Source organism: Strix aluco, chromosome 5 (genome assembly GCF_031877795.1).
Source record: "Strix aluco isolate bStrAlu1 chromosome 5, bStrAlu1.hap1, whole genome shotgun sequence".
Classification (NCBI taxonomy): domain Eukaryota; kingdom Metazoa; phylum Chordata; class Aves; order Strigiformes; family Strigidae; genus Strix; species Strix aluco.
Genome location: NC_133935.1, coordinates 88,530,238 through 88,556,834, shown reverse-complemented (window position 1 = coordinate 88,556,834; position 26,597 = coordinate 88,530,238). Strand labels below are relative to the sequence as shown.

Genomic DNA, 26,597 nt, shown 5'->3' with positions numbered 1-26,597 from the left:
AATTCTGGGTGTGAGCAGGACGTGCAGTTTATTGATGCAAGGCAAATAACCGTTAAGGTCTTGGCCATCCTTCCTGTCTCATTTGATCATATTCTCAGACTTAGGATTACAGAGGTAACTTTATTTAATAACTGGCTATATCAAAGGGATGAAAAATTGTGATTTGCAATGCCAGAGATGCACCACATGAGGTCACTCGTTCATACAAAACATTATTTTTCTTCTTTTAACGTTTTGAAAAAGAATATTCTGTCTGCTACCCTCAGTCTTACAATTTCAACCTCCTCCTCTCCAAATATGAGGAAAGAAGTTTAAGTTCTATTTCAAACTAAGGGTGGGGGTTTTTTAAATATCTTTGATAATAGACTTAATTAGGTGTTGCATTCCCTCAAATTGGATCTTTGTTTCACATTCAGTACAAACCACCACCTCTTTGCAGGAACGTGACATGGAAAGCCCTCTGCTTTATGCCAGAAAAAGGCCCCACAGCACATAAATAACAAGCAATTAAGCATGCACTTAACTGAAAGGTACAGTTTCATAGCATTTAGTGAAGGGAAAGAAAAAATTTAAAGAAATCAATCTTTTGTTTTCACCTTACCGTGTTCTTGATTTCACTTGGGTTGCATAGGTTATCTCCTTCTCTTCCCAGATATCTTCTTCCTCCTCATTATCATCAAACTGTTGGATCCGCTCATTGCAGCAGGCTTCAAAGAGGGAAGCGTTGGGCTAAAATAGTATTAAAAAGAAATCAAATTCCATTGATTCTTTGGAGAGAGAAACAAGAACTTCAGTGACGAGGAGCTGATAGAACAGCATCTGTAGGCAACTACCACCACGAAGGCGGTGGCAGTGCTTTCATGTCACGTCCCGAGCCGTGCAGGAAGCAACGGCCGAGCACTCACAGCAGAGTCCGCTCAGAACCACCCGCCACAGCCCAGGAAAGCAACAGAGCCCTGTCTGAGCCCACGCTGCTGCCAACGCAGCGGGAGGGAACTCATGACTCCCTCTGTACCCTGCACAGGGGCATAAAGCCACTGTGCAAGGGGGCTGGGAACAGCTCCCTTCAGAATACACTTGCCAAGGGACCAGCATGGAACTTCAGAGACTAAAGCGACGCCACGTGCGCGAACTGCCCCGCTCGGACCAACAACCCCCAGCACGGTTTCTTTCAGTGCCTGCGTCCTCCTGACAGAACCACAGGGAGCTTCTAAGCAAACAGGATGACACATAACTCATGCGCACACCCCCCTTTCAAAACACGCAGCCTTCCATTTTGGAAATGAGTTTTCAGGCACCAGTACAGTGAGGTGTCCGTATAAATATACAAATGGTCTGTCTGAGCGTTCTGGGATCCCTCAATTGAAAGACTAAGTGGGGACTTGCAGATGGTGCAAGTCCAAACCAACAGCTGCGTTAGAATTCTACCACACACAAAAACTCAGGAAAAAAACCAAGATAAGCATATAGCCAGCTATTGGGGGCTGCAGGCTTAGCTGGCACATTCAAAAAGAAAACAAATTTTCTGTATCTGTAGAGCACAGTCTAGAGCAGCCAGAACAGAGAAGAAAAACTCTTTGTAGTATGGTTTAAGTCAAAAAGAAAGTATTTTAAGACTAAGGAAACCTAAGTCCTCAGTATTGACAACAACAAGCTTTGTCCAGGAGATGAGCCTGGAATCTTTTAGCCACTGTCCAGCTTCTTTGGTAAGTATTGATTTAGGTCCATAAAACAGAAAAGGCAAGACGCAGCGTGGCATTTTAGAGCTATTTAGAGGAAACCCAGTCCTCTCTATTTACAGTTTTTCCTAGTCTGGGTATGGAAAGATTATCAAAGTAAAAATAAGGACAACAGATTCACACTGCAGAGAGAGAGAGAGAGAGAAAGAGTCCTGCAGCATAGAGTCCTACTTCTGAAGGTCCTCACCAAAGCTATAAACTGTAGGGAGATTCTCTGAGGGTACATGTAATGCCCTGAGCTCCTTAACGGAGCTACACGGACACCTTTTCATTGACCAACACAACACACCAAATATTTTTTCTTTCAAAACGACAACGTGACCTTGGCAATATCCCAAAATACCCACTTACACTATCGTCATCTGCATCTATATTGAAGTTAATCTCTGCGATCCTGTCAAAGGGAGCACTGCAAAAAGAAGGGAAAGAAACTTCAGTGATAGCACGGAGTAACAAAGCCTTTTTGCATCCCCAGCACAAGCCCAGAGGACAGCAAACCACCGAGACACTTCATGTGGCCACTCAGTGCCTTCCCCCTTTGTTCCCTGATTATTATGTGCAATGGTTTCCTCTCTTTGAGATGAAAGATTATTTCAGATTTTCAGTTTTAGGTCTGATTCGATACCTGAATGAACAACCTTTGTCATTATCTTGTTGATAAGGTATTTTGGGGCTTCATGGCAACCACAGCAATGTCTGGCTGTTATTTTGCTACTCTCATGGTACCTATGTAGCGTAAAGGCTATCTTCAGTTTTTTCAATGAGTCTCTCCAGCTGGACCAAATCTCATAGAAAAAAAACCAAACTCATAATTAATTAAAAAGAGAAGGAGCTGCACCCAGCTGCTCTGGGATTCCAGTCTTATGTGTTCACCCAGGAATGACACTGGCTTCGCATGGCGGGTACGTCCTGACACACCCGAAGGGACGGCACCTGCCTGTTCTAACATTAACGTGGGGGAATCTTTAGTGCACCAGTGGCTCAACATCCCCAACGCATCATGAAAATACTCCAAAAATCATTCAATAACCCAGTTTGTGATTTAGAGCTAAGAGAGTCTCTTGTAAGAACAGCAGAGGGTGCTACAGGTCAACAAACTCCCACCTACTAGTGCAGTTTGGGGTCCATGCAGTATTTTTTCACCATATCTACATATCTTTAAGTTTAAACAGTGTGGTTTTTTGGTTTTTTTTAAGATGACTGTTCAGTTAGTAAAAAATACTGTCATGTAAATCACCAGGACATTGAAACACAATTAATACTTCTTAAAATATTCAAATTCCTATCTGCAACAGTTTCCAACAGCTGGAACCCAGACGAGAGGGCACAACCACGCAGAACCGTTTTGTAGCACACCCCTCCTTTTGTAACCACAGAGAAGCCTAGCACACCCCAGTTACAGATTTTGTTGAGTTTCATGTTAATTTTAAAATGGACATCAGTTTCCTTCAGCAGCTCCTCACAGAAGTTAACTCTTCCCCCCCACCCACACACATGAGTTCAGTATTTGCTGCTATCTGATAGAAGTTGAAAGTATGATTTATTTTTTTAAAAACATGTAGAACTAAACAATCCACGTTCAACTAAACTCTCATTCGAGCCTGGAACTTTTTGGCCTTATTAAAGTTCTGACATCTACAATGGTCAGAAAAAAAGACAGGGAAGCTGGACTCCAAAATCTTTCTCCATGTTAGAAGACAGTACCCAACTATTTGGCAGACACCTCAATGGAGTTCCCAAGACCCTAAGGACCTCACGACTCTCTACTTTGACTCACACCCGAAAGCAAATCTGAAGTAGCCAAACTACTGCCGCATCGTCGTTTTATTTAAGGTATTTCACGGAGCCCACAGTTGCTAAAAATATGGTCCGAGCCGAACCAGCAGAAGAACCCTCAATAAATCAGCCCTGGGGCAGCCGAAGAGTCGGAGTTATGTGGGGTGCCCAGAGCTTTCTGGGCTAAAAGCCTCCTGGCTGCCAGGACATCAGGGTGCTGCAGTCCCCTGCAGAGCAGCCCCAGCATTCGCTGGCCTGCAAGGATCACCCTTGGGTGGCACGTGCAGCCGGTCCTGCCACGGGCCCTCCCTGCCACTCGGGATGAGAAACGATTCTTTTGGTTGAGCTGAACATCGCCACAGGGTGAAAGTGAGTGGGCAAAATCCAGGAGCAGGGAACACACGGGGTGTTGTCCTCCTGGAGCACTGTTCTGTCAGTCAACATACGCTTAATGGCTACAACTTCTGAACCATTATGGACAAGCAGGTTAATTACAGTCCCAGTAACTGCCTCAGCGACAATCTTTAAGGTGAGACGATGAGGTGCAGTTTTAATTAGATTACAGGAGTTCTGTAAAAGCAGCACCAATTCCGGACACTGAATTCAGCAAGTTGCATGACATTAAATCCACCTATATTTGCCTTCTTTGAACTGCTATTTGCTCCTGCCTTATCTATATTTCCTTTTTCATAAGAGAGAAAATGGCTAAATTTTTCCATGGACTTCATCAGAACACTATTCTTTCTACTCCTAAGTTCAATAAGGACTTAATGCCACTGGAGACTATCTGTATAATCGCCTAGAGTTAGCTTTAATGCTTTGCTTTCTGTGCAATTAAATTTATTCTAGAATATGGCTGGGTAATAATTGTGTGTTTTATTAAAAATGTTTCTCGTCAGAATGAAGAAGTAATTTTCCTTGGTTCTACAACTGTCTTTGGAGATTGGGGTGTACTCCTATAAAAAGAAAAAAAGTCAGCTGCTCTCCAAGCCATTGATCAGTCCTTTGTTTCGAACCAAAGGAGACATACCATGAGCTTCATTTTAAAACCTGAACCAGAAGAAGAAAGATTAGATGCAAAGAGGCTTAAATGCTACACATAAGCCCTCCTGAAGTTGTATAAACTTACTTGATATTGTCATCCTGGTCTGCAAACTCCTCGTCGTTAAAGCCAAACTGATCCACGAAGTTCGCTGTCATCTGCTGGATCTGGTACTCTGAGAAGGCCTGAGCAACGGAACCCAAGAGGAGCTATCATTAACGTGTCCGAAGATACTCAGTTAAGCTGGCTGAAAATACATGTTCTAGAAAAGCATTAATATCACAGAAAACTGTCAAACTTTGAGAAACCACCTTCTCCAACCCCCTTTCTCATCGCAGGATCAGACTTCTGCAAGGCCTGGACAGACGCTTCTCTGATCTGCTCTTAACTTCTTTCAAAGAGAGTTATGAAATTTTTCTAGGAAACCATTTGTTGGCTTCAATATTCTGTTAGAATATTGTATTGGGTTTTTTTCATTTGTTTGTTTTCCCCTGAGGTGATATGAAATTTACCTTCCTGCAACTCAAAACCCACCAAGAAGGTACTTTTCACTTGCTCTAAACCCCTCTTGGAGTACAAGGCCTATGTCTCCATGTCATCTTGTCTTCTCTTGACCAAGTGGACCAAATTCTTTCAACTTTCCTTCCTATGTCATGTTCTACCCCTCTGATGACTCTCATTACTATCCTCTAGCTTACCTTTTGCTAATGCAAATCACTTTTGAAGCTCACTGCCTCCAACTGGACATTCACCGAGAATGGAAAAATTACTAGCCCTGTCTTTGAGACAACGCTCCCACACACCAGGATGTTTGGTTTCCCACAGCAGCTTGGGTCTATTTTCCAGCTTGCGCCCCAAGATAACTGCCCAGATACGCCTTTGGTCACGTTCCTGCCTACTCATCTGTGCCTCATTCTCTATTTATGAGAAAGGTTGCTTCTGCCTCCAAAAAGAATCTCACACTTGCTCCTATGTGTTGCCTTTTTTTTTTTTGCAGATCATTTCTCCTGTTTGGCCGATAATTCTGAATACGGGTAGGGAGCCCACTCCAGCTACAGCTGAGAAATTCAAACACGCGTCTCTGCAGCTGCACTTTGTCGTGACTCCACTGTGGGTGATACGAACTACCCGTGTTCCTGACTGAGGAGTTCTGCAGGCTCCTGTCCATATTTCTATTGATACCTGTCACAACAAAAGACAAAACTTTTTTTTTTTTTTTTTACAAAGGCAATGCATTTTCCCTTTTTAATGCACTTTCTAAGTATTGGCTGAGGAAAAGGTATTTGCAATGTCAGCGAAGCCAGTTAATTTGGACAAAAGAATAACTATAAACTTTTTTCAGCTCATTTTTACCTGTTACTAGAGTTCAGATTGAGATTGTCTTTTTACTCCCCACAGGTAGCTTCCTACTAAATACGTTGAAACTCGTATGTTCTGCTAATGCTCTTTATGTTCTTGGCATCAAAAAAGGTTGGAAGAACTTGTATAAATATTTGATCCTGAGAAGCAGCTTCCATATATTTGATGGACCTTTAGCAAACTACCTCAGATTCTGAGGATCCTGAGATCTTTGCTAAATGCAAGTGAACCCTTCATTTCCTCCATTTCTTCCTAAGTCAAGGCTTTTTACTGCTCTTTACTGCTAACAGTTTAGCACGGCTCTTTCAGTTCTGAATGGAAGTTTGCATAGTCCAGCAGGAAGCAGAACTCCTCCATCAGCACCGGCGCTACTACAGGTAGGAGATGCACACTGCCTCGCTGGCTGGCAGCTCACGGCAGCTGGTCTACAACCTCAGCACCACCCCGTCCCTTGGCGTGGGGAGAACCAGCAAAAGAGCAAGAAACAGGCAGTGCCGCACAGAAACATGAGGCACATCACGTATCTGGGACTTGCATGAGGTCTGAGCCAGATTTATTCCTAACTGGAGGACACACCATGTAAGTAACTATTCTGGAAAAACACAAAAGAGCTGAACACACTAAGAGAAGAATTTAGGAAGCGGCTCTGTACTAGGATGGACTAAGGGCACATCAGAGACATGAGCTTCCCGGGAATATGAAGAGTGTGTTGTCCACTCACCTGCTGGAGAGAAAGTTCATTAGGAAAAGCACTCTCAATGTCTTCATCCTCACTGGAAGAGTGCAGATGGTGAGTGCTCACCTGAAACACAAAAATAAGCACAAGTGAAAGCTAAGAGAGCTCAAATACTTTTGTTCCACACATACAATCAAAGACCAGACTCCTCAGAAGGCAGAAACTGTCCCAAGGGTAACACAGAAATAGGGACTAGAGTGTACCAACATGTATCAGAGGTGCTGCTGCTTGAAGAACTACTATGGAACATGCTTTCTACACTCTGCCCTTGTAAGCTTACTTCATACAAACAAGCACAAGAAGAAAATACCCCAGCACTGTAACATTTTTTTAGTAAAAGAAAGTCCAGAAGATAACAGACCTATCTGAAATATGCACAATATCACTGTTCTCACCAAATCCACTGTATTTCTCCTGTTTGTTTCCGTCAGCGTCTCTTCTACAAAACTCTCCCATCTCCCTCTACAATCTTCGGGTAGCTCTGTAATAAAAAGGTCACCGGAAAGATTACCACAACTCAGTGAGAAGGGATCAAAGCCAGTCATTCAGCCCCACGGGAAGTTTTTGAGCAGACACATACACCTGCACATGAGCTAAGTACTGCATGCGTTATGTGAGCGCTCTGCAAAGGGAATTACATTTTACTTGTGATTTTCTAAAAATGGTTAATTCTGCAGAGAAAGGAGCGTCTTTCATTAGGCCAACCAGTAAGATATTACTGGTCTTAACAATCTTAACTTGCTTGTGAAATTACAGTTGGCTAAAGATACAAGACTTCCACTACAACTTTCAGAAAACCAGCATACTTGTGACTTTCGTTCTACTTTTTTTTCCCCTTTTCTTTCATGGTGATTGTGGAGGGTTGACCCCAGCCAGCAAGCAAGCACCCACCCAGCTGCTCGCTCACTCCACCCCACAGCAGGATGGGGGAGAGAACTGGAAGACCAAAAGCAAGAAAAACTCACAGGTTGAGATGAAGAAAGTTTAATAAGTGGAGAAAAGAGGGGGAAAAAAAAACCCAAACCAAGCGATGCTCAGCCAGTCTGAGCAGGAGCCACCTCGCACAGACTGTCCCCCCAGTCCTACTGCTGCGTTCGTGCCGTGGAACTGCTGTCCTGGCTGTGTCCCCTCCCAGCCTCTTGTCCACCCCCCGTCTACTTGCTATGGGGGCAGAGTGGATGAAAGAGGAAGCCTTGGGGCTGTGCAAGCGCTGCTCGGCCAGAGCTAAACCAGTGCTGTGGTATCAACAGCGTTTTAGTCACAGATCCGAAACACAGCACTGCGTGGTTGCTACGAATCAAGTTATCTCCGTCCCAGCCAGACCCAGTCCAGTGAAACAACAGAAATAACCAGGACTTGTGAAACTTGCAGTTTTTACTAAAATATTTATAATTTCTCAATTTTAATGTAGACATGACAACACACCAAGTGACCTACCACCATTTGATAGGCTCATTAAAAGCAAAAAATGGAAACGCAAGTTGTATTTGTGCTCCTTGTTTCGCTTAACAGATGCAGATGGAAAATCTTATTTCCTCTCACACAAAAATGTCAGATAGAACTAGCTCTCAAAATAAAGTCCAATGAAGATACGATGGACAAAGCCTGGCAACATGAATATCTCCGACAAAGCGGAGATGTGGGGCCTCTGTGATCATTTATTCTGGTGTCTCTCTTCCTCTCAGACAGGTGTAAGAATAAGGAAGTACAGAAACACCACGTACAAACACCACCCTAGAATGCTGTAAATAAGCACTATAAATGCACAGATAAATCCAGCAGAAAAGCAGCATTCTTTAGCACAAAAAGGATACCTTCAGTCTCTGGTTGTGAAAACAGCTCCAACAATTTCAATGTAATTGTATGAAAACAAAGAGCAACCAAATTTGGTCTAGACATTTTTTTAAGTTATGGGAAATTGTGGTATTTAACTGGAAATTCTTTTCATTACAAAAGGGACCCTCACGCAATAGAAGTCTTTCCAAAAGGCCTGCAAGGGTTACTTAATCATGGGGAAAAAAAAAGGGAATGGAGAAAGGAGCTTGTACCTTTAATGAACTCACTAATTTGAGTCTGCATGGGGCCCTTCTCCATGTTCTGCACCACAGCGTTGGCTATCCGCGTGAGGTGGCCCATGTTGCCTCGCCTCATTCCACCTTCTGCCCTGGAGAGAGAAAACAGACAGTAGCAACACAAGGAGGCCCCGGGAATCCCCGAGTCACTGTCAGAAGCCCCCCGCAGCCCGGCCACGCCGAGCTCCCCAGTGCCGCAGCGCTCTGACCCGCGGGGCCAGGCCGGCAGAGGCTCGGCAGAATGCCCTCTGCTCACGCAGGCAGGGCACGGGACAAAGGAACCTGCCTGCACTCCTTCACATCTTGAGAGGGAAGAGATCCCTCACCCAGCTCAGAAGATGCTAGATAAAATTTAAGCCAGTTACAAAGAGGAAGCTAATTGGGTACATTGAAACACCACTGCAGAAATAAATAATCTGATTATTATTTCCACTAAAGAAGACTCATAGCAGTAAGAATTTACATCACTACTACTGAAAAAGCTCTGGAGTTTTACTTGCAATTGAAGTATTAAGCAGATGAATTCAAGAGAACAAAAGACACTAATCTACAACCATTAGATTTCCCCCTTACAAAAAAACTATAAGCAGCTAACACTAAGTCTAAGTCGCTTTTCTTTGAATTTTCATTGGTTCCCCTTCACTGGGTAGTAAAGAAGCAATCTAAAAATCAGGGGATGAAAAGCCTGAAATAATTCTGCTTTCCACGGTATCCAAAGAAGGACTGATGAGATTTGGGAAGAAAGATGTAAACCCTAGTGGCAGATTCCTGTAAGAAATTTCATAGCACCACGTTTAGAAACAGCATTTCTGCCTTTAAACTGGCAGGTTCTGAAAAGAAGCCCAGAACTCTGACATACAGTGCTCTTATGCACTGCAACATAATGCATGTTAAAGTATCCCAAATCCTGAAGTTAAATTCAGAAATTGTTATTTCTTGATGCAGCACAAGGAGTGTGCAAGGTTGATTCAAGCCACCACAAATAAAATCGGTGGGTCAGAATCAAACTAAACAAAAATAAATCCCTCATGGGGGATGACAAGACGCTTCCACCTCACATTACTGAGTCTCCAGCTGTAAAACAAAGGTTTCTCTCTGAGATCCTACCAGAGGCAACACATAATAAAGACTTTCATTTTTCCTTGGGAGAGAGGAAGACACTAAAGCCAGCAGAGTTCCTCAGAGGTGGCACGCTGGGCTCCTCGAAATTCTCCCTGCCCTTGCTCGGGGGTTGCGAGCAGCAGCCGGCGCTGACGGGCCAGTACAGCAAAGCCAGCAGACAGCATCAGCTCCTCTGATCACAGGCAGTTACAACTACATTTTAAGCTTTTTTTTTTTGTTTTATGACCTCCACACCCCTTGAAAGGTGTAATCATCCCCTCCTGAATCTCTAAAAAGGATAAGTTTGTACTGAAATTATCTCAGGCTTTCCCTAATATCAGAGCTGAAGATCTGCAGGTGAGGGGAGGACTAGATGGTCTGGGAAACAAACCCCATCGTACCCCTCCACATGTTCCTGTACCAAAATCCAGAGTCCAAAGCCAAGACAAACTCTATCTGTAGATATGCCCTGTAATAAGGCCAGCACTCAAGCCCCAAACTCAGCGTTTAGAGCTGTCCAGAGAAAACCAACCCCTGGAAATGAGTTCCCAGTGCTGAGCTCCAACCTTCCACACCCCGGCTCGTGGCCATTTCTTTCGTGCCTCAACCCAAGAAGGGCACAGAGCCCCAGTGCTTTAAAAAAGGGGGATTGGGGGCTCCGCTGAGCACCTCGGCTGCACCGGCCTGGCTGCAAGCCCAGGGCCACCTCTCCTGGGTGGAACACGGGGCACCCCTGGGGCCGCGCAGGCACCCCAGCAACAGGTTACAGCAGCACCGCAGGGTGCCCAGCAAAGAGCAGCGCAGGAGCTCGAGGACAAAACCCCGGGGTAGACGGGGTGACGGGACACAGCACTGTCCTACGGCTCTCCCTAAAAAAGATATGTTTTTCAGCTCAGCCTACTCAAAAATTCAAAGCGTACAGTGATAAAAGCAGCGTACAGCAACGCTGCATCTGTCTTCCGGCTGTATGCTCCGGGAGGACCTACACACCACGGTTTCTGAGCTGAGCAGTCCGTAACACACGGCTGGAATGCAGCCAGCAAACACGCAAAATTAACTTTTATTTCAACACTTCAATTACTCTTTATCAACTACACCACAACTGGTGGTTACTACATTTCCATGAGTAGGAGGGCACACAAAGATGGGCCCTACAAACTGATGTTTCCTATAAACTCACATTGATGACCAGACTTACTTTATTTTAAATTCTAATTACCCAGGCAGATCAAATGGACTGCAGTAAAAGAATTATGTGGGTTACCTAGAAGTTAAATTCTAGTAGCTACAAGTCCTTCATCAAGAACATACAGAATAACTAAGAGAACCCAAGGAGATATTCCATGTTCCAACAGGAAAATCTATTCCCACCATTCTTGCTGATGATTTTTAAGAAATTATTCCCAACTTCTCAATTTGGAATCTCTGACACTGGGGCTCCCAGTGCTTGACTCCATCTCCTCACTGAGTGCATACAATAACCTTCATATAAACTCAAGCTTCTCAAAGCACACCACCTGAGATACCTCTCGTTAACACAGTATTTTTTTCTTGCCATTAAAATTCTTTCCAGTGTGGTGACTGGAACTGTTTGACATGAAATATGTATGAGCTCTAGTTCCTACCTAATTTAATTAGGTAAACTCTTAAGCAGCAACTACAGCAACTTCTGTTACCTACAGAACTGTGCACAATGACAGCTGTGCAATGAAACTTTCAGCAAAATTTGTAATCGACAGCCCAAAGGGTTGCAAGAAGGAAAAAACAAAAAAACCCAATCCAACCAAACAAAAAATCAACCCAAAACCCAACCCACCAATTATACCCTGACAGTAAGCCTAAAATAATTACAGGGGGACTAAGTAGCACTTTGAAGCCATAAAGAGCTCAAAATAGCGAGAGAGGACCAAAACATTTAGATGGGCAAAGAAACAGAAGCCTAGATAACACTTTCACTTTGGGATGTCCTAGGTTTTTTTAATTATTTAGTTCTTACAATCATTGCAATCAGCATGCAATCCGAGTGTTTTACAAAGTTAGAAACTAAATGTGGGGCAAATCCGGGGCAAAAATGCTTGCCCACCTCACTTTCCACACAGTTGCTCACTCTAGGGAGAGTATAATTATGCATTTAAAAAAAAAGATAATATGCTGTGTAATTTCCTGAGAAAGCAAGGAAGAAGCATCTTGTGTGTCTGGGTTGAGATGTTATACATATTAAAAAAAAAATAAAAATCACGCTTTCAAATTATATGTCCGTTTGGTGAATTTGTTTAACAGGCAAATAATCCTAATTCCAAATCATGATGAAAATCCAATCATTCTAGACACCATTAAATTGTAAATTATGCAAATAATTGCAAGAATATTTCAAGGCAATATTCTAAATCTGCAGCCCTAGAACAAAGGCCTTCCGAACCCAAAATCCCTTACTGTATTTTGTCATTGGCTTCCCAGGCATCCAATATCCTTTGCACTAGGCAGCATTTCTGGAACAGCTAGAGGAAAAAAAAAAAAAAAGAGATAGGAAGAACATTTCAAAAGTTTGCCAAAGGAAGACTCATGCCTTAGGAAGTCTGTACTGAACTATAGTTACTTTTGTTCGTTCCTTCACTCCTGCTGAACAAGAACTTAAAGTTCAGCACTTATCTTTCCCAAGAGCTCAAGTTTCTTCTTACACAGTTTTTTCTCAGAGGATCCAGGGAAAACAGCAACACCTATAAACACCTTCAGCCTGCTCTGGGGCTTCACATGAGCAGTAATGAAGAACACTGTTGTCGTTTTACAGACACAACGAAGGGTTTTCACCATGAGGGCCACAATGCAGAAGCTAAAATGTAGTTAGCTACTTGTAGTTACTAATTATTTTTTTTGTCCAAAGTTTATATGCATCTTTACTCAAAAAAATTAAACAAAAATGGACTCACAAGCCCATTAAACGAGCTGGGTGGTATGTTTATTTTGTAACTGGATGCTAAACACAAATGTACAAAAGCAAATACACTTCCATCCAGAACTGACAGAACCAAGTTCTATCTAGACACATTTAAATAAGCTTCACGCTCGTGAACAGCTCGTCACACCATTTTCTCATTAATGCATATACAGGCTGAATCAATCAGTCTAAAATTCTCAGGTGACACGGCCAGACTTACATGAGTAACCATGATATTCTCGGTATTGTTTTCTGGAGTCTCCGAGTTCTCTGGGGCCACATTTCCATTCAGCACCTCTTCTTTGCTTTCTAGGTCATTAGTAGTAGTTTTTCCCTCTTGCACAGAGTGTGAGAGAATAGCTGCTATGGACAATTCCACTTGGAAATGCAAAAAGTTATTCCACGTGTATTTAAAAAATAAGTCCTGGGAAAAAATGAGAAGCAAAAATTCACTCTAGATATATCTTACCATTTTTAACAATCAAATGGTATCAGAGCACTGCCCAACTAGTTGTTTAATCAGCAATTCCACCAGAACAATTTCACTTACATGCCTCAGCATCCACTTACGGCCAAATGTGCCGTTTGCTCTGCTCTAACATCTACTTTCCTTTAAACTGAGCATGCTGGAAACACTCTCGTACACAGCTAGGGCTCACAGCACAGACATACTGAAACAAATGTCATCTATTCTGTGGCTGAATTAATCATAAGAAAAATGCTAACTAAATAATTTCTAAGCATAAAAATAGTTTTCTGAAAGCCTGTCCTGGTTACACTGGCAGTTCTCAGAACATGTCCCTGTTCACAGCTCGACAAAAAGATCAGCTCTCAGTATTGGCAGAGCTGATCTGCACAACATACCCAAGCTTTCTCAATAACCAGACTATTCTGCATACTACTAAGCTACTACAGCAATAAATTTGAAGCATGGGGTTCAGTTCAAAATACTAAGCAACTGTATTTGTATTACAAAATCTATTCTAAGGATGGATGTTCCCACTTTCAGATTAGGTAGATAACTCTGCCACACATGAGACAATTACCCTGCTCTGAACAGATGGAAGGGAAAGCAAAAACGTTCCCAGGTTAAAGTGATTCCCCCTCTCCCCATCCACAGTGTGACCCTGTACTACTCACAAGTAATAAATCCATGGTACTGAGTCTGCATAGTTCCTGATTAATACTGGGAGTGTTTGTGTGAAGCAGAGCAGCTATTAGACGAGATCCATGAAGACGAGCATTCCCCAGTGGCTCCTCCAAGACACCAATTGTAGTTAGGATTGCTGTTTTCTATCAAAGAAACAGATAATGATTACCTTAACGAAGATGAACACTTCCTCGAGTGTGTTTAGTCAAATCAGCGTGCATATACAACTAGTTCATTTCATAAATATTCTCTGCAGGTAAACTTAAACCATCTTCCCACAGAGAAGGCAGTGTTGTGTGACCACTGTGAGACTTTTACTTCCAAAATTGAAGATTAAAATCAAAATATCCTCCAACTAAAAGTTCCTCTCTCTTTACCCCTTAATCCTCTTTACACAAGTCACCAGTCCCAACCTATCTCCACTTCTTGGTTTTACTCAAACACAACAACTTTCAAAATTCTTACTGCCTAGTCTGTAAGCAGCAGAACTATAAACTTTAAGATTGACTTTTTCTTGAAACGATGTTTGCTTGTTTCAGCACCTGGTGCTTTCAGAAAATATCCAGGAAGGCTGTGTATGAGGAAAGGGGAACCCTGGAATGCAGGGGAGGAGCCCCTGTCCTGAGAAGGGCTGAGATGCCCTACCTTGGGAGGGCTGAGCAGCAGCTGGTGGAAGTCCTTTAGCCGTGGTTCAATACCGTGTAAGATGCTGCTATTGACAGTGTAAGACCTTTCAAATCCCTGAGTGTATGAGTCCATCAGTCCTTCCACCCTGGAAGCAAGAAAAGCACGACAGTCAAGATTCGACAGAATCTTAAAATGGTCTCCAGTCACACCGTCCATGTTGGTCATTTTCTCTTGAAAAATAACTATTAATATGAAAAACAATAATGGCCAGCTACTGAATACATTTACATAACCACATTATATTCATATATAATTTACAAGACGATATTCACACAATCAAAACTGAATGGGATAAGTGGGAAGATGGAGAATAAGCTGTCTGCAGAGCCAAAGACAAATTACGGAAGAGCTTCCTGGTTTTTAAAACTTCCCAAACATTTGAAAAGTACATTACATCAGCAAGAGTGAACTATAAACATTTGTTACAACCTGTAAACCTTCCGCAAGTGTTCAAAAAGGTGTACGTAACTGATGAAAACCTTGAGCAGGCATGTAGCTGTGCTCATAATCACACCTCTTCACTGGCGAGCAGTAAACTAAAACTATCGCTACCCCCTTCCAGCAGCAGTCTCACATTGGAACAAAAGAAACACTTTCATTTCAGTCATGAAATGTAATTCCAGCGAGGCAGGAATGGGCCAGATAGGAACCCCTAAGTCTCCAACTCATAAATCTTCAGAGATCCTGGGCACAAGACACAGCAGAATTAGTATCTCAGCTTTTCAGTTTTAACTCTGCACATGATTTTCTGACTAGCAACTTGTTTGCCCAGTGCCATCTTCTGTCCTGCTCTCCAGTACCTCCTCCTGATCTTCCATTAGCTCCTTCACTCTTACGTTCTCCTTTTTTAAAAATTGAGATTTTCAATGACTCCCTTCCTCCCCAGAACTCTCTTTCGCTCTTCTCTCCTCTGTCTCCATAAAAAGAAATAAAAGGCAGATATAATTTTAAAAAACAAAATTCAAACTATACAGCCATATATATACACACGCACACATCATCACACAGCTTACGCGTGATGTATCATTTCCTCCCCCTCTCTGCATACATTCTGCTGTTACAGACGAGACTTTGCGATACACGTGCCAGGAACTGGAAGAGCCCACAGAAGGGCCCAGTTGCCAACTGGTACAACTCCCGTAAGGTACAGCTACTGCACCAAAAACCAGCTCTTCTTGTACTTTCTAGACAGCACTTCACAGCAGGCCAGAAAAAAAAATCCTTTTTGGCCTAAGTAAACTAGATTGGAGTTCCTAAAATTGTTCTTGCTAGGGAAGCAAGTGCTAACTTACCCAGAGCGCCTTGTTTCCAGCAATGTTAGAAGAACTTGTGTCCCATTCACTATGCAATTTTCAGTCTGTTCTCCATCAAACATATTCTTCAGGAGTTGCTCCACACATTCCTGCCTGTTGATCAACACACACATACACAAGCAGTATAAGAATTAGAAGCATTTGGCAGTTCCTTTAACCACAAAATATCAACTACTGGGTCTTCTGGAAAAAAAAATCGCTGCAATTTTCCTTTTTTTTTTTTTTAAAAAAAAAAAAAAAAAAAAGAATAAAGACCTTCCTCTCTAAAGTCTCATATGATGAGCACGGTTCTACACCAGGTTTCTGAGCTTGCTTACTCATCACTAAGGCAAGACCTGGTTATAGACACGTAGACTCCAACCCAAGTTGTCACTCTCCTTTATCAACAGGATATACCTCTTAGTCATAAATTGGAAGACAACCCAAGTGTTAACTCAGTCAATTTAATTTATTAAAAACAGTAATCAGCTATTAGCTGAGGATCTAAAATTACCCATCAGAATTGCAGAAGATGGACGACAAACAGTGGAAGCTGACCCTTATCATTTGCCAGGGGCACAGTAAGGACTGGAAACAGAGGCCAACGCAAAGTGTAAATAATACGCACGTTTCTACTAGTCTTAGCTATTACCCCCTTGAAGTACTTTAATCAATTCACCATCTCTTTGAGCCCTTGAACCAAGACAAGATGCCTTCCAAACAGCCACAGATTTGGGGCCGGGTGGAAGGATCCCCAAGTGAGGCGTTGAAGACTGCTGGAGTCAGAACGAATAACGACATTGGTCCTTTCTAGCATTAAAAATTATTCTGACGCGGCCTTAGGATTGAAGAATAATTAGCACAAGGTAACAGCCCACTTTCTTCTCTACTATTTGCCACGCTAAATGAATAATAGATACGAGGAAGACGAGGTTCAGTCTGGCACTGTTACTCATCTACGGTTACTGGACTGCAGCAGTGCCTGCTTCCACCTTTGTACTCAGATTCTTTCCCCATGCTAATTCTGCAGATGTTAATGACAGTTCTCCAAAATCCAGCACTCAGCAAGTGCCGTTCTCGGCTTGCTAAGTCACATGTCCAGCTAAAAACAGGATTACTCAAGTTCACAGTCTAATTTTTACTATTTTCTAACATTTGAAAAAATCTCATTTACATTTGTATAAATAAAATATGAGATAAAAATGTAAAATACATGAATAATGCATGAGATAAAATTATTTTAATAAGTAGCATCTAAATACACTCCATCAGCACAAGAGGCAGAGTCAGGAAAAAGAAGTAACAGTTTACTGTGATTAACTGAATTCACTTTTATTGCATACAGCCAACAGTTACTGAAAAATTAAGATTTGATATTTATTCCGTAACCCTGCTCAGCTCCTTCTTGTTGCACTAGCTGATTATTAACTCATGATTCATAGATTAAAAAAAAAAGTTATCCAAAGATCAAAAAAAGTTACCAGCAATGCTTGGGAAAACTGGCCAAGAAAAATAATGAGATGTGACCTTCAGTGGAAAGGTAAGTCGTGCAAAAAATCACTTTTGTTCAAAATATTTTTTTCTTCTAAGCAGTGAAGTGGCACGGCGACTTTTACAAATGCTTTTTGGAAGTGCAAAAACTTTTATTTGTCGCCTGAAAGTTACAGGTAGTGCTTGAAAACATGCAAAGCGCATCCACAGAGAACACCAGGAAGGTGAGGGAGAGTGAAGGGAGCGGGGAAAGAAGCTAAAGTCCATCTGAGTAAAGTGTGAGCCAAACTTCAAATTGCAGCTTTGTACAATTCTTTGTATAATGAAGGAAACTTGCTTAAATTCTACCACTGGTGTCACGGAGGCTCTCACGAAAGGCGATGGGCAGCAATCTTCTGCCCCACACACAGCAGGGTTTCACATCCCTCTCCAAAACTACTGAGAAAGTCTAAAACTACCAAAGCAGGGTAAAATTACCAAAAAAGTCTGAAAGTATCATGTTCTCCACGGCTCACCACACCCAACCACGACTGTCATTAAAAGTCTGGGGCTTCCCAGGTGAAATGGCCGAGCTGGAGCCGCCCCTCCAAACTTTCAAGGGCTCAAAGGTGATACAGACGTGATGAGACGCTGGAGGCTCCACCGTCAGGGACACGATCTACACTGAAAATCCAACCTTGTGCTACGTGGTAAGGAAGTATTATGGGACAAAAGGCCAGATCTGCCTTGTTTCTGCCGGCGCAGTAAAGGAAATGAAGCCTTTAAGAAAGAGCATTTCCTTGCAGGGGCAGAGTTACACATCGAGCCCGTGGCAGCCGCTGCAACACCTGCGGGGAGGGCGGGTTCTCTGTGCCTGTGCGCAGCGCCAGCCCCCTCCTGCTCTCACCCACACCCGTGGGGTCCCTCCAGCAGACGCCCCGACACTCACGTATGAACTGACAGCTCAGATTCAGGAGAAAATAACAGCAATGTCACAAAAATTAAGAGAGCTCTGGGTCAACAAAAACAGGTAAAAGAGGAATTTTAAGCCCTAGTCACAGATGCCATACTACTCACTGCAAGTCTCTTGTTTCAGCCCTTTTCTGTCAAAATGGCGCCTCTGGGCCTAAAAGAGCCTTTTTTGATTTCAATCTCATGTTGAATCTCCAGTAAATGTTTTTAGGTTTGAAGCAAATGTAGGAAGAGGTAAACATGCTAACATAAATTATTTAAAACTGCATTACAAAGAGCAAAGAAACAACGCCAAGGGAACAGAGTAAACATGAAAAATCAACATTTTCTGGTACACAACTCACAGTTAACGTTATCTGGGAAATAACTCCTAACAAAAACACTCTTTGAAAGTTTCTCATCAATATATTCCCTCAGTAATACTAGAGAAGTTAGGTCTGGATTTAAAAAAAAAAAAAAAAAAAAACCAAAACAAATTTCAAATGAAAAATGACAAAGCACTTACAAACCAAAACAGCTTTTCTACTTTTTCCAGTCAAACCACCAGGCCTAATGAATGACAATAATACGTCTATTTACAAATCTTCTCTGCAAAGTTTATCCATCAGAAGGTAGCAAATGATTAAGCCAATTCGGTATCTGCATCGTGACACGTCGTCTCCAATTAAAGCACTGCACAACGTTTCTGAGATCTGAAGAGAGCTCGTGAGGGTCATGGGTGACAGGGCTCTAGGAAGAAGAATGAGCTGACACTAATGTACTGAGGGATCCCCGGAGACGGTGTCCAGAGAGAGGGGATTTGTCACCATCCAGCCACAAATAAACGGAATAACTCCTTGAATGATCAGGGAGGGCTAGGGAGGCATTTACAGTGTGCAGACTTACTTCTTTCAGAGCTCAACCACATTTGGAGAATAAACCCAGGGAGATGAATGACTCAGAGTCCGGTGAGATGTATCAGGCGGTATCCCAGCATCACCCTATCTCTGAGGAACCGCAGGCAACCCAAGGTTCACGTAAGTTAAGAGCTCTTCAACTGATATTTGACTCAGGAGCCAAAAATAGCATGCCAGAGGACACTCGAGGTGTGTAAGGAGACCTCAGCAAAGCTTTGGAGGCAAGCTGGTAATGCCTCATGCAAAACAAAGTGCACGGTCACATGCGAGCTACCGCAGTGAGAAACTCCTCCTGTGGCCTCAGCATTTCCTTCCCCATTTTGATCAACAGCAACTTGATTATCTGAAATCCGTCTGTATGGTGCAGCATGTTCACCAGTGGGCAATAAGAGGCACTGATTAGCCAAGTATGACTGAATCACAGAATCATTTAGGTTGGAAAAGATCTTTAAGCTCATCAAGTCCAGCTGTAAACCCAGCCCTGCCAAGTCCACCACTAACACATGTCCCCACGCACCACAGCTACACGTCTTTTAAATACCTCCCGGGATGGTGACTCAACCCCTTCCCTGGGCAGCCTGTTCCAGTGCTTGACAACCCTTTCGGTGAAGAAATTTTTCCTAATAGCCAATCTAAATCTCCAGGGAACACCGTCAATACAGGAATTTTAAGATTTGTCTTTGCGGGATTTCCCTCATAGAATCAGAGAATCATCTCAGTTGGAAAAGCCCTTGAAGCTCCTCCAGTCCAACCATGAACCTCACCCTGACCGTTCCCAACTCCACCAGATCCCTCAGCGCTGGGTCAACCCGACTCTTCAACCCCTCCAGGGATGGGGACTCCCCCCCTGCCCTGGGCAGCCCATTCCAACGCCCAACAACCCCTTCTGCAAAGAAATCCTTCCTAAGAGCCAGTCTGACCCTGCCCTGGCGCAGCTTGAGGCCATTCCCTCTTGGCCTGCCGCTGGTTCCTTGGCTCAAGAGACTCATCCCCCCTCTCTGCACCCTCCTTTCAGGCAGTTGCAGAGGGCCATGAGGTCTCCCCTCAGCCTCCTCTTCTCCACACTAAACCCCCCCAGTTCCCTCAGCCGCTCCCCATCACACCTGTGCTCCAGACCCTGCACCAGCTCCGTTGCCCTTCTCTGGACACGCTCGAGTCATTCAATGGCCTTTTTGGAGGGAGGGGCCCAAAACTGAACCCACTCATCGAGGGGCGGCCTCACCAGTGCCGAGCACAGGGGTGAGATCCCTTCCCTGTCCCTGCTGGCCACGCTACTGCTGATACAACTACTTCTCAACTCATCACAGTTCACCTTTCTCCAAATTCACTACGAGCGTTTTAACACACCCATGAGTATCGCCTCATCTCGAACTACGCTGTGAGCTCTGGGGATCACTAACCCCAATCTCCTGCCTTCATACAGAGCTACGAAACCCAGAAATCTCAACAGAGGCAGTTAAGTGATACTACAGTTTAAAAGCAATATTAAATGGTTGGCACAAATGTCAAGAGTTAAGCAAAGGCTTGACACGCATCGTTTGTGTCTCTAGAGAGCCATCAGTAAGTGACAGTATTAGCAGCAATTACTTTAGCAACAGTCCTCTGACAAGTACTTACGATTCCAGTGCTGTGAGAAGTGGATCAGGCTCAGGTATATCCTGGAGTTGATTGCTCTGGTCTCTGCTCAATCTTATGATATCACACAAGGTCTGGGAAGCATTTGATTGCCTCTGTAAACAATGACATAGAGCACATTTCAGTGCCAATGTCTCTACTTGGCTCACTCTGGCTGCCAGAGAAAATTTAACATAGCTGGGAATGCACGCAACTGAACAAATCAGAATTTTTCAAAAGAAGTGCTACCACGCTCTAGATTATTCATCTGTTAAATACAACATTGATGCGAATTATTAGAAGCATTAACAGATTTTAAAAATCAAAGAGAACATCTTCCTGAACTTAACAACTAAATGCAGTTAAAGATTTCAGAAAATGGGGATTCTTGTTTCATCTTCCTGACCAAGTGTGTTAACTTGCAAATTTCAAATACGAGTATTTCATTCTTACTTCTCGCTACTCAGGAGGTTTTCTGCATGAAGAAAAATAAAAGGCTTTATAAAACCCTTTACAACTTAATTACTATGCATTAAAAGACTTTAAAGTAGTATTTTGATAAATGAATCGTCTCATTCCGGCTATCAATCAAAGGCTCTGTAGCTACTGTATGTGTAAGATCTTACGCTGTAATTAGCGTTCCCCCATAAGACAGCACTGCTGACGGCACACAAATCAGCACGCTCCTTCTCATTTTTTCTCTCAGAAGGGGCAATTTTTGCTGTGATGAGATGTGGGAATCCCAGTGTCGGCGTTAGCGCTACACCAAGAGAAACCCGCGCCGCGCAGTTCGCTTTGCCGCCGGCACTCGCCGGAATCTGTGAACAAGAGCCCCCGTCCCCCCATCTGAGAGGGGCCGGTGGAGACCAAGACGCTGCCGTGAGCTTCTCCTGCTCGGCAGCAACACCCGAATGTGAAATGGTAGTGTAGGAAACGGGAATCCAGACCCAGAGCTCCTGGCTTGGACGTTTTGTGAAAATTATTGAAAGAAAAAAAAAAAGCACTCATAAAATTTAATACACAGAGTGTCTTTTTCATGGGCTCAGAAAGCTGCATCTTGTGGATTTTATAACTGAAAATACTTATGTCTAAAAAGAATTGAAAGTTACAGCGAACTGGTTAATTTTACAAGTTTTCCAACAGCCTGTTTCAAATAGCAGGTTCCTGCTTAAAACCAAGAAAGTTACCACTAAGTGTAAATACTGACACAAACTGGGGCAGCAGCAGAATGAACTAAGAAATTGGTAGTAAAATAAGTCAAAACCAGATTAAACATACAACGAAATGTTACGGTATGAGCAACCAGAGGACAGGATGACCACCCACACAGATCATCCCTCATGATCTCCATCCATAAGTCACCCGGGCATTATCAAAGAGACAGGGGGAGTCTTCTGGACCTCACAGGACCCGCTACCCACAAAGACAAAACTTAGTCCTGTCATACTCACGTCCTCATCCTGGCTCGAATGGATCAGCTCCACAAGTCTCTGAATAATCTTTGCTTCATTAAGCCACTGGAGGGAAAGGAAGGGGGAAAGAAAATCTTTGTTTGATATCACAGAATTCAGAACAAGAGGATCTTTGAGAAGCTTCGCATAACGCAGGCTCTTCAAGGAGGGAAAGCCCTTCCCTCCTCTTTCATAACCAAAGCCACAGGCAGCACATGAACTCCCCCAGGCACAGAGATGCATTTTAATTTGCATCAGTACGTACACCCTGTCCGTGGAACTAAAAGCCTAAATACCTTTGGAAAACACAGAATAGGTCTGTCATAAACACTATTGTCTGAAGCAGCATTAGCATAATTATCAGCATTTTGTTCTCCTACCATTTCCTATTCTTACGCTCTTACCATTGTTTACACTAAATAATTTCTCAGACTTTGAGATGACATAACAATGCTGCTGCTCTATCTCACCTCCCTGCTCTCTGCCAGCTTCAGACTATTTCCTTTTCCGAGTGCAAGCTACCACTTGCTCTCCCTTTCCTGACCACATGCAAACCAAGATCGCCCTCTGCAAATGATACGTTCCAGTTTCTCCCTTCCCAGCCCCGTCTGCAAGCTCAACTCCTCATTTCCACCCAACCACTTCCACTCAAATTTCTACGGTCTTGATTCCAGGCAAATGGCTGGATGGCTAACATCAATCAAACTAATCAGGCAAATCAGCCAAACTAATGCATTCCCAGTTGCTTTTGAAATGACTGACCAAATGTTAATTAAAAGGAAAAAGCCTCTGGAGGTTTCTGCAATGATATAATCTTCCATCACTCTCCAGATGAGTCATGGAGAAAATGAACAGTCTCCTGCCTTCCACTTCTTTACAAGACGACTCTGTGCGTATCTTCTCCCCTTGAACACTCAATTTTTTGTTATCTATTCACATGACTTCAACTATAATCCTTGCGTTGACTCTTTAACAGCTTTGCTCTGAAAACCCTCGGACAGATCTCATCCTCTCCTCTCCAATGCCACGCTGAGTCTGATGTATGTCTGACTTAAAACAAAAGTTCCACTTCACCATTTTTGGTGACTTTTTCCATGAATAATATTACTGTTTTCCTACTACATCCGAAATATCTGACTTTGTCTCCTTTCTAATATCCCTTATTATCACAAAAATACCAATGCTGTCCCAAAATCTTCCCAGCATACAGCTGGGATACCAAGTATTTCATTCAAGGCCATATTTTCAGATCTGTTTTCTGTCATTTCTTCCTCCTAATATCCCGTTTACTCAGAAGTTGAAAACACTGGGTTCCTGAGAAATTTTTCCTCACCAGTGTCTCTACCAACCTCTCTCTTCAGATTCTTTCTCTGGTTTCTAGTTTTCCAGCATCAAAATTAAACTCCTGAACCTCCTTCTCAAGACCACCACAGTAGGGTTGATCACTGCTGGGTCTTAATACCTCAGGTCTTGCCATCTCCATTCTACCAACGAAGCGACTCTCCATTCCCCCTCGGCTTTTAGTCTACAAGCACCTTTTCTCATCTCCCTGTGCTTGGATACGACTCCTGAAACCTTTCCTTCAAATCCTGAGGCTCAGTCTTCCGAGGACAGCTCAGGTAGCTGTCAACTGGCAATTCACCAAAACAGCTTCATCAAAATTAATGAAATTCTCCTCACTTGTATCTTCTAAAAACCAGCTGCTCAAATCTATCAATTATGCCTAGTGGCAGTCTCTGTAACAATAAAATAACCCATCTCTCCTCTGTTACAAGGCATGTTTCATTTTTCATCATCAGTTCCACACCCCGTGTTTGCACAGCACCATGATTAGGAGCCCAGATTTTGACTGCAATCTCTGGGTATTCCCACAGTATTAACGCATTGCACAACTTCGATTAAAAAAAAAAAAAGCAAACACCAAAAAACTTATATCCATTTTTACCTGCAAGTTTCCCTTCTTCAAATAATAAGCTCCACAGATATGGCACAGTGGGTATTTCAGCCTATTTGTTGCCTCGTGCAGAACCTACCTGCCAATCCGTGTCAGCAGAGGAATTTTCACCCGCTGAAGTTCCACCTACCCTTACGACTTCCACAGCCCAGAATAAAACTGCTTATTAACACTCCTGCATTAAATATATTTCCTTTCCCTTGCAGAGCACAGCAAGTTAAATCCCAGCCCTCCACTGTATTATCAGCTTTATTCTGTACCAACATCCTCCTCCAAGCCCCACATCGGTTGTGCCTATGGGCCTTATTAATTAAAGATGGGAGTTACACAGTAAGCAAGGATCAAGTTTGCTCTTTTTGCCTGGACTGCCATAATAATGGGCTCTGGGGGGAGTTGGATGGCCACAGAGAGAGGTACTGAAGAAAGACAAGCATGATCATTCATCTGAAGAAAGGAATTGCTGTTCTTGGGAACTGAGGGAGAGAGAAAATGAAGTTCAAAAGCAAAAAAACCCCAACTGAAATAATCTGTTAAGATCAGAAGACCAATAGCAAGATGTGGTGAACTAAGAAGCACGTAGTAAACCTGGAAGAGATCAACTCCTCTGTCTTGAAGGTGTTGTTGAAGAGATGGACTCTAACATTCACAAGCAAAGGACTCCTCAAAAGCAAGCTGTGACACTTGCAGGACTTACCTACCTGAAGTACAAGAGCATCACCCTCAGCATCTCCCTTCAGAATCACACCTGAAACACCAACTCTTCTGCCCACACACAACTCAGCAGTGTGTTTACACTCATTGACACAAGATGCACGTGTAAGGAATTCAGGGACAGAATGCTTGCACATACGTGCAACTGGAGTTATTCTACAGGAAGGCTGCAAGTCACGGGGCCAGCAGGCAGGAGGCAGCTGATTTGCCTGCAAATACACCAGGCTCCTGCTTGGTGCCTCCCGGTGAGGCCCAACCGCTGCTGGGCAGCACCCACAGAATCCCAGAATCATCTCAGTTGGAAAAGATCTTGAAGATCCTCCAGTCCAACCATGAACCTCACCCTGACCGTTCCCAACTCCACCAGATCCCTCAGCGCTGGGTCAACCCGACTCTTCAACCCCTCCAGGGATGGGGACTCCCCCCCTGCCCTGGGCAGCCCATTCCAACGCCCAACAACCCCTTCTGCAAAGAAATCCTTCCTAAGAGCCAGTCTGACCCTGCCCTGGCGCAGCTTGAGGCCATTCCCTCTTGGCCTGCCGCTGGTTCCTTGGCTCAAGAGACTCATCCCCCCTCTCTGCACCCTCCTTTCAGGCAGTTGCAGAGGGCCATGAGGTCTCCCCTCAGCCCCCTCTTCTCCAGACTAAACTCCCCCAGTTCCCTCAGCCGTTCCCCATCACACCTGTGCTCCAGACCCTGCACCAGCTCCGTTGCCCTTCTCTGGACACGCTCGAGTCATTCAATGGCCTTTTTGGAGGGAGGGGCCCAAAACTGAACCCACTCATCGAGGGGCGGCCTCACCAGTGCCGAGCACAGGGGTGAGATCCCTTCCCTGTCCCTGCTGGCCACGCTACTGCTGATACAAGCCAGGATGCCATTGGCCTCATTGGCCACCTGGGCACACTGCTGGCTCATTATCAATCAATCCCCCCCCAGGTCCCTCTCTGACTGGCAGCTCTCCAGCCACTCCTCCCCAAGCCTGTAGCGCTGCTGGGGGTTGTTGTGGCCCAAGGGCAGCACCCGGCATTTGGCCTTAGGGAAACTCCCCCAGTTGGCCTCAGCCCATCGCTCCAGACTGGCCAGATCTCTCTGCAGAGCCTCCCTACCCTCGAGCAGATCAACACTCCCACCCAACTGGGTGTCCTCTGCAAACTGACTGAGGGTGCACTCGATCCCCTCGTCCAGATCATCAATAAAGATGTTAAACAGGAGTGGCCCCGAAGTGGTCCCTGTAGTGCCCATCACATCCTCTGCCAGGTTCAACTATGGCTGAGCTTTGGCTTTCCTAACGACGTCCCTGCCTGCTCAGTCAGCCTCTCACTGCCGCTCCTGGGTGCTCCATCCCCACTCCACCATCTCCGTGCTGCCCGTGCATGCCTGAGCTCAGGCAGGACCACCCTGCTTACCCACACGGACCTTCTCCCACACCTGCCTTTCTGCACAGCGGGAAGGACCGTTTTGTCTAAGTACTACCTCTTACCTTTCTCTGCGATGACCTCCCTCCCAGATAACCTGCTACTAGGTTCAAGGACCAGGTAGGCCTAACAGCAGAGGTTACCAGTAAAAAAAAGAGTCAATACTGGTGGACCAGTACTGCTAAGTGTTTTCATTAAAAACCTGGAAAATGGGGAAAAAAAAAA

At 43.9% G+C, this 26,597-nt stretch overlaps 1 protein-coding gene across 8 annotated transcripts in view; it reads right to left on the bottom strand.

Annotated features, from left to right (window-relative positions):
- The window catches only part of PPP6R2 (protein phosphatase 6 regulatory subunit 2), a 125,538-nt gene that overhangs the window by 31,651 nt on the left and 67,290 nt on the right, over positions 1-26,597 (bottom strand). For all 8 annotated transcript variants that reach the window (XR_012623685.1, XM_074828164.1, XM_074828168.1 and 5 more), the window contains 13 exons: positions 22,293-22,358; positions 20,845-20,957; positions 15,890-16,003; positions 14,556-14,682; positions 13,901-14,053; positions 12,981-13,184; positions 12,259-12,323; positions 8,701-8,816; positions 7,048-7,133; positions 6,638-6,718; positions 4,645-4,742; positions 2,091-2,148; positions 602-729 (listed from right to left, as the gene is read on the bottom strand). Coding sequence is in view for 7 of the 8 variants with exons in the window: in XM_074828164.1 (XP_074684265.1) it covers positions 602-729; positions 2,091-2,148; positions 4,645-4,742; positions 6,638-6,718; positions 7,048-7,133; positions 8,701-8,816; positions 12,259-12,323; positions 12,981-13,184; positions 13,901-14,053; positions 14,556-14,682; positions 15,890-16,003; positions 20,845-20,957; positions 22,293-22,358 (1,409 nt within the window). In the remaining variant the exon portion in view is untranslated. The remainder of the gene's footprint in view (positions 1-601; positions 730-2,090; positions 2,149-4,644; positions 4,743-6,637; positions 6,719-7,047; positions 7,134-8,700; positions 8,817-12,258; positions 12,324-12,980; positions 13,185-13,900; positions 14,054-14,555; positions 14,683-15,889; positions 16,004-20,844; positions 20,958-22,292; positions 22,359-26,597) is intronic.